At 48.0% G+C, this 7,705-nt stretch overlaps 2 protein-coding genes across 7 annotated transcripts; one reads left to right on the forward strand and one right to left on the reverse strand.

Moving 5' to 3' along the window:
• On the forward strand, positions 1–6,574 carry LOC124054588. Of its 4 annotated transcripts, none has more exons than XM_046380779.1 (3): positions 1–156; positions 231–944; positions 1,022–2,578. In XM_046380779.1, exons 2-3 carry the CDS (start codon positions 857–859, stop codon positions 1,621–1,623), a joined length of 690 nt encoding a protein of 229 aa, XP_046236735.1. In that variant the 5' UTR covers positions 1–156; positions 231–856; the 3' UTR covers positions 1,624–2,578. The 4 variants fall into 4 exon arrangements, 1 of the variants encoding a protein (XP_046236735.1); XR_006842401.1 differs by adding an exon at positions 6,372–6,574 and having other exon boundaries at positions 44–156; positions 231–3,298; XR_006842402.1 differs by adding an exon at positions 6,372–6,574 and having other exon boundaries at positions 44–156; positions 234–3,298.
• LOC124054577 (7SK snRNA methylphosphate capping enzyme-like) lies at positions 2,934–7,705 on the reverse strand. Of its 3 annotated transcripts, none has more exons than XM_046380759.1 (8): positions 7,565–7,705; positions 5,685–6,064; positions 5,294–5,556; positions 4,801–5,065; positions 3,856–4,525; positions 3,563–3,775; positions 3,361–3,469; positions 2,934–3,273 (listed from the first exon to the last, which is right to left on the reverse strand). In XM_046380759.1, exons 2-8 carry the CDS (start codon positions 6,026–6,028, stop codon positions 3,221–3,223), a joined length of 1,917 nt encoding a protein of 638 aa, XP_046236715.1. In that variant the 5' UTR covers positions 6,029–6,064; positions 7,565–7,705; the 3' UTR covers positions 2,934–3,220. The 3 variants fall into 3 exon arrangements, with proteins under 3 accessions (XP_046236715.1, XP_046236716.1, XP_046236714.1); XM_046380760.1 differs by lacking the exon at positions 7,565–7,705 and adding an exon at positions 6,859–7,203 and having other exon boundaries at positions 4,801–5,062; XM_046380758.1 differs by lacking the exon at positions 7,565–7,705 and adding an exon at positions 6,859–7,203.

The following is a 7,705-nucleotide window of genomic DNA, read 5'->3' on the forward strand; positions in this document are numbered from 1 at the left end:
ATTCCCCGTCCCGGTGTCCATGGCTGAGGTACCCTTGAGCAAGGTACCTAACCTAACCTACCTGGAGGTTGAGGACACAAAAACAAACATCTGGCTTAGTTTTGCCATCTTCATCGTCCCTGAGGAAGAGAAGGATGGGACAGATGGACGAGGAAGGTGAAGACGACTGGTCCATCTCCTCTTTATTGTTTTCATTCATTTTTAATTTATTTCTTTGCCTCCAAATCAAGCAGTGAGAGCGATGAAGAAACCAAAAAACAAGAAATCCAGTCACTTCTTCCCACTGAGACAGATTCCAGCAGCCAACCAATGAAGAAGGAGCTCAGTAATCACATGACTGATGAGCCTGTCATCAGAAGAAATGCTGGGCGATCAGTCGATGTTTGTCTCTTCTGATGAGGAGGCTGATCATGTTAACAACACTGTCCATTTGCACAAATCGCTCTCTGATGACTCTGATGATTTTAACAACAGCACAGAAAGCACAGAGATAAACAGTCAGTCCACAAGAACCATTTTTGATTACTTTGATGACAGAAACACCAGTTCAGATGATCCAAAGCCTTGGTAATTCATTGTCCTCTGAAGCCACTGAACTCAGCCGAAACCTTCAGGGTATCACGTTGAACCCAGATAATCCAAGACACAGCAGCAGCCAACTTGTTCTGTGTACTGCAGGAGGTGCTGAGTTCAAGCTCAGAGGAAAGTAGCTTGACCAACCAGGACAGGATCAGTTCTAGCTGTCAGACGGGTTTCAGTTTGAGCTCTGATGAGACTGATGAAAGTTCAGAAACATTCGGTCAAGTCACCTTTGACCAAATAAATCACACTGGTGTTAGTTCAGGTCCTGGCAGTGATGAGAGCTTGGAGGACACCAGCTACAGAGTCCAGCAAGGCACCGTGTCTAGAGATGCCACACAACAAGTTACTGGTCCTACCACAAGGTCAGTCCCTGACTTGATCAGTTCAGATCCCGATAGAAAAGAGGTTCAAGACACGTCTGCTCTGTCCATCCAAACAGGTGACACTGCTGGTTTAAACCCAGTCATTCTGGATCAGGATGTGAAACCTCCAGTCCTGAGTATGCAGAAGAATGCTTTGTCTCAGATGAACAGCGAGGAGAGTGCCAGGTCCGTCTCACAGGTGAAGTTTAGTTCAAACCCTGACAGCTCTGAGGAGAGTCAGGAATCTGCTGGTGCACAGGAAGTCACAGGTTTGATGGCTTCTGGCGGGGGTCACTCCAGAGTCAGTAGTTCAGAGGTCAACTCCAGCAGTGAGGAGGTAATGCTGACTCTTGCCTCCTCATCCTGTCCTCTTCTGGTTTCCTCACCTGTACCCTCCACCCAAACCCCAACTGAGTCTGTAAGTTACAGCTCAGAATCACAAAAGTCTGACTTATCAGGACCTGATTCAGAGAGCAGTTCAAAGAACACAAAACGTAATCCCAATGCTCTCCCAAAATCAGATTCTAATCTCAGTCCGGGGTCCAACTATAATCCCAGTTTTGATATGAACTTTAGCTCAAGCTCTGAAATCAGTCGGGGACAGTCTGAAGAACTGTCAAACACGAAGTCTCTGCAGATGCTAAGCCGGATGCTATCAGAGCAGCTAATCCCACTGTAGACTATGGGACTCTCACTGCTAGCATAGCTGCCAGCTCTGAAGCTAACATGATCATGAAACTTGAGAATGGTGTAAAAGAAGCTGAGGCAGATTTAACTGATTCTGGTAACAATGTTAGCACTGATGCAGAGCCCACCACTGCTGCTGTGTGTAGCACAAGTCTTCCCAGCATCCATGTTAGCTCTGGAGTGAGTACAGACGCTAACACAGAAGCTACTGCAGAACCTGCTGTTAGCATGAAACCAACCGTCACCACTGAGTACAGAAGAAATCCTCCTGACTCCAGAGCTCACACTGATGCTCTCACTAATGTAAAAAGGGACCCAGCAGGTGCAGATGTTAGCACAGAGGCTAACTCAGATGCTAACAGCCCAGGTCCAAACCAGTATGCTAGCAGTGAGGAAAACATAGCCTCTCCTCCTCCTGCTCCTCGTCCACGCAGAAAGAGACCTCATCGCTTTGGTTTCCTCGGCCTCATCAACCATTCACACGACACCCGAGCTTCATCTCACGCCACCGCCAGGGAAACATTAGCAGTTCATCAAAATGTATACTCAAAACCCCCTCCCAGCTTGTTTTACAGTCAGTACAACACAGACAGAGAGCGCCGCCAACAGACGGTCAGTCAGGCGGGAGGCACATGAGGGTTAGCAGAGCAAAGGCGGCTAATCGAAGAAACCACCTCGTGGAGATACTGTGCTTTCCTGTCAGCTGAGCTCGGTGTGGTGGTTGTTTTAAGATGCTGGCACACACACTTTACCAAATTCTTAGATTTTTTTTTTCAAACTTTTATAAAGTTTATCAGTCGTCGTGTCATTCTGGTCAGAAAATATGCCCACACTGCTGGAGCAGGATGAAAAATGTCTTTATTCCACTTGTTTGCTCCTGAATGCAGCAGGTTCATTTATTTACTCCTAAGATTCATGGATAGGATGCATATTTTTTCCAGTATTTTATTTAATTGAAATTTGTAGTTTTTCTAAAATGTGTCTTCAATGTGAGGATTGACACAAATTCAGACAGAAAATGTAAAAACTATTTTCAAACTGCTCAGACAAAATAAATTCAGTCAAGATGTAAAAGTTCCCATCAGGTCAAAAGTCTTCATTAAAAAAGGATGTATATTAAATACTGACGCCTCATAGTGTGTCCACTGTTTAAATTCTGTATAATCTTTTTATTAACGAACAACTTATTTAACTTTGATTTAACCGGTTATGACGAGTTAACGAGTTAAAACCTGAAGATCAGAAACAGTCTGATGTCTTGTGTTTCATTCCACAGCTCAGATGAAGCAATCAAACAGTATCTGCAGCTTTAATCAATCGATCTGCTTTATTTTCACAAAAAAACCAAAACAATAAAATATAATTTTGAAACGAACGACCTGCCCAGACGTGCCACTTCCTGTCAGTGTCCAGAGTTCAGGACAAGAAGTCACATGAGATGGGGAGATCACCCACAATCCTTTGCTTTGGCTGTATCAACCAGTCACATTCACAGAAACCATGCTGTCCAATCAGATTCATTTATTCTTCTCGGTCCACAGTCCAGCCCTGTTGACAGGAGGGTGACTTCCTGTGATGCATCGGTGACCTCACTTCCTCTGGGCGGAGCCTTTGTGGAAGAGATAGACTGGTCGATGGTTACCTGAAAACACAGAGACAAAGTACAGGTAAGACTATCATTATGTGTACCTGTGTGTGTGTACCTGTGTGTGTGTGTGTGTGTGTGTACCTGTGTGTGTGAGCAGCCTGTATGAGGTGAAGCCCACGGTGTCAGTCAGGTAGCAGGTGAACTGCTCAGGTCTCAGTCTCACAGTCCGGTAGTGACGATATGTCGTCTCCTAACACACACACACGCACACACACACACACACAGTGAACTTTGTGTGTATTTCCACACGTCAACATGTTCTGTACACACTGATGTGTGTTACCGAGGCCCTCTTGCTGCGGCTGTAGCTGCTCCACAGTTGTGGCTCCAGGATGAATAATCCGCCCGGCAACAGGCTCTGATAGGCCCGTCGGAACAGTCTGACCACACCTGTGTCACCTGACTGAAGCTGCACCCACTTGGTCACACCCAGGCACATGATGACATCATACTGACCTTGCCCAGGCCACGCCTCCTGCTCTGAAGCAAAGTCACCCTGTGGGAGGAGTCACAGCAGTGATGTCAGCAGGTTGATGTCACAGTGCCGAGGTCTGAGGACAGAACAGGTGGACTCACCTGTATGAAGGTGATGTTGTTGGGGAACCTGGAAAATGACGTTGATGGGGGGCGGAGGAGGGGAGGAGCAGAGAGAGGACCTCGACTGACCCGAAACGAAAGGGGGAAGGAGAGGCGAGACAGAGCCTGCTGGAACTCCTCCATCACCTCCTCAACATCCTCCTCCTGCTCCTTCCTCTCCTCCTTTCCTTTATGCTCCTCCCCTCCCATCTTCTCTTGGTCTTTCTCACTCTCCCCCTCCTCCCTCTCTCCTCCCCCTCCTTTCCTCCTCCTTGGAGAAGAGGACAATGACTTAGCTGACATTCCTCCCCCATTCCCCCTCCTCTCTTCCACCACTAGGTCATGTGACAGGAAGTGCCTGACATTCTGCTTGGCAGCATGGACCAATCGCTCATCCAGCTCCACCCCCAGGATATGAGTGGGGTCAAACCTCCGTGCAATGATTAGCGTCATGTGACCAGTGCCACAGCCCACATCCAGCACCTTTTTGTCTCTGAACCAATCAGCTTCCAGGAGGCGGAGCCTTGGGTCCTCCTCTGCTCCAACCCGGCCCTCCCACCCATCTCCATAGAAACCATGGTAGTTATAGTAACAGCTGTGGTTGCCATACTGATAGCGGTGCTTGTCCTTCTTCTCTGGTGGAGTCGAGACAGGATGCAGTCCTCCACACCTGCAGGGGGCAGCACAGAGGTCATGTGACCAGGCAGAAAATGAGATTACAACGTTTTAATTCACATCAGGGACACCTTCATCATCAATAAAATATCTAATTATATGGAGACGGTGGTGCGTTGAACACCCTGCAGAATTTTCCTGCACGCTGCTGCTGATAGGGCAACAGCTCTGACACGCCCACCAACACCAGAAGTCTACAAACCTGTTAACACACGGTTTCACACAGTTTCCAGGAAACATACTGTTCAACTCGGAAAACTGTGAACCCACCTGCCAGCTTTTGTCCCTCCCACCAGCGGTGTCTGGAATTTGGTTGGCTGAGCCGTGGTTGTCACGGTTGTTGAGGTGGTGCGGCGACGTTGGTGACCATCACGCTGGTTACCGGGTTTGTGGGTGTGGCCTGGTGGAGGATGGGTGTGTCTCCTAGGGAGGATGGGGGGCGGTGCTACATCATCTCGACAGGTGATGGCCGTGTTGAGTTCACAGGGGAGCGGAGATGCTGAAACACTGCCCTCTGTGGTCAGCAGAGGAACTGCTTCACAACAAAACAGAAGAACTGGATATTAGCTTGCTGTTAGCAGATACTGCACACTGATTCCTGCAGCAGTATGAAGTAGTATGTCATCGGCGGGTTCTGAAGGTACACAAGCCTTGATTCTTCTGATCAACTCAACTGCCTCCCCCTGCATCCACCGTTTTCCTCTCCTGAAACTCATTTCTGACTCCTTTGCTGCAGTATCCACCAGGTGTCAGTGCGGCTCACCTGTCAGTCCCGCGGAGGAGAGAAACAGTCGAGCTGGTATCACCGCCTTCTCTCCTCCTGCTGCGCCGCCTCCATGCTGTCTGTTCCTGTGTCGCCTCCTGGACTTCAAGGGGGACAGCAGGAGTCCACCTTCTCCTTTCCCGTCCTCACCTCCTCCCTTCAGGTTCAGGGGGTCTGTGATGTCACGGGGAACCAGGATCTCTACAGGATCTCCGCCTCGTGATGGCAGGGGTGAGCACTTTGGTGTCTCCTGATTGGTTGCCCTGAGGAGGAAAAGAAGAGTTTGATGTTCATTTAAGACTTAACAACATTTTCAGAATAATAAATTGATATCTTTTCATAAAAATTTATTTTATTTATCAATCAATCAATCAAACATATTGCATCTCACTTGCTGACATCTTCATCCAAGAGCGAGTTGAGGTTCAGTGGGTCAAAGATGTTCCCACCCAACAGGAAATGACTTGGCAGAACAGGCTCTGATTGGCTGTCACTGTTGGTACGGCGACGCCGCTTGGCCAGCCCCTTGAAGCCAACGCCCATGGAATATCGTCTCTTTGTGATTCGCTGTGTGGGGGGAGCGGACGCAGCGAGTCGGGGCTGAAGTCCGTTATTAGGATGGATTGGGCGGGGCTTATCCAGCTGTGGCTGCTCTGATAGGCTGATGGTGGTGGGGAAGATGGGGCTGACCTTGTGAGGGAGGACAGTGTCTTTGTCCAATGACATCCTGATCATCCTCCACCTTGGAAAAGACCGACCAATCACAATGATCTACAGAGAGAGGAGGAGTTAGTTTGACTGACAGGAGGCACAGCCAGTCAGGTTCTCCGGTTCATCATAATACAGAGAGATGAAAGAAGTGATTGGATAAGCTCTGTAAATAACTTTAACATTGTTGTCACTGACAGTTTCAGTCTCTTCCTCTGACAGTCACAGTCAGCTGACGAACTGTTTTTAATCGCCATGACCGCGTCTGCTGCTATCTTCATGTGAGATAACATGAGGATGTTGTTGTTCAAATGTTATCTGGCAAATCCAAATCAGCAGTAACTAATTCAGACTACATTTATAATTACAGCATGTCAGCATCGCAGGCAGCAGGTCCAGGTGAGTCTCATTCTTCTTCTGTTTTTCATTATTTTGTGTGACATCTTTATGATTCTGACGAGTGACACGTTTCAGGGGACAGCAGTCAGATCAGAGCTGCAACAACCAATCAGCTGTGAGGCCGCCAAACAGTTTGAATGAAATAAAAACTAATTGATGGTTCTGTTTTGTCACATGACAATATCTGCTGATTTCACAGGTCGTTTTGCAGGTCACTTCATTGTTCAGGTGTAACTAACAGTTAGTTACATTATCCATTAACCTGACAATTATTATTGATTTGTGCTTTTCATATACCCAAAAGGCCTGCAGATCTTAATCTGAAAGGAGCCCTTCTGCTTTACTCTGAGTGACAGAGTATTTCAGCTCTGTGGTATTTTCTCCTGTTACTTAAGATCTGACTACTTCTTCCACCTGTCAATGAGGTACCTCATCAATAATCAATCAGTCATACTCACTCTGTCGTGCAGTCCACTTGTCGTCCACCTCTCAGTGTGTGTGTGTGTGTGTTGTTGCCAATATTATCCACACACACATAAACAGGCCTGTTTATACTCCCCCTCCCCCTCTCTCAAAGCCCGCCCTTGGCGCTCACTCCACCAATCGCAGAGTGTCGTCATGAATAATTCAACCAACTCAAGAGACAAACTGGTAAACAGTTAGCTTCTCCAACTAGCCACGTCCGGCTACCATGCAGGAAGTAGCTAGCGTGAAGCTAACACACGCCCCCTAAAGAAGACAACTACCAAAACATCCCCGAAAACCCGATGCGTGAAAGCGACCCCCCTTCGAGCACTCCGTGTGCGTGTGCGGTTCGATGAGTCATGACTTCAACTAAGACGGTAGCTTTTAGCCGACATTAGCTGCTAGCTGGTGGTGTCTTCTCACTGTGCTCCAATTCCAACCCCGAGACTTTCTATGCCAGCCGCGGGGCCACGTGAGGGACGACAGAACTCACCAATCGAGTGCCGAGCTGAGTCCCCGCCCCCCCGAACAACATCAAATAAGAGCGCCGCTTGGTTCGATCAACTGTTTGATTGGTCACACATCGGGGAGGCGGGAGAATGGTCGCCTGGAGGCGTCCTGGTCAGTGCCTGACTGAAAGACGAATACTGTTGAAAATAAACCGTTTAACGATATGAATAACCATTTCAAAATATTTACCCACTGTGAATCTGAACACACACGATGAGTGTGTTAAACAGATTTTAAGACGAGATATTTGATTTTCAGCTCCTTCGAGCCCCACAGACGGCGCGAACCCGGGCTGCTCTTCAGGTCCTCAGACGAGCTTTACAAACAGCG

Source organism: Scatophagus argus, chromosome 23 (assembly GCF_020382885.2).
Source record: "Scatophagus argus isolate fScaArg1 chromosome 23, fScaArg1.pri, whole genome shotgun sequence".
NCBI classification, from domain to species: Eukaryota; Metazoa; Chordata; class Actinopteri; family Scatophagidae; genus Scatophagus; species Scatophagus argus.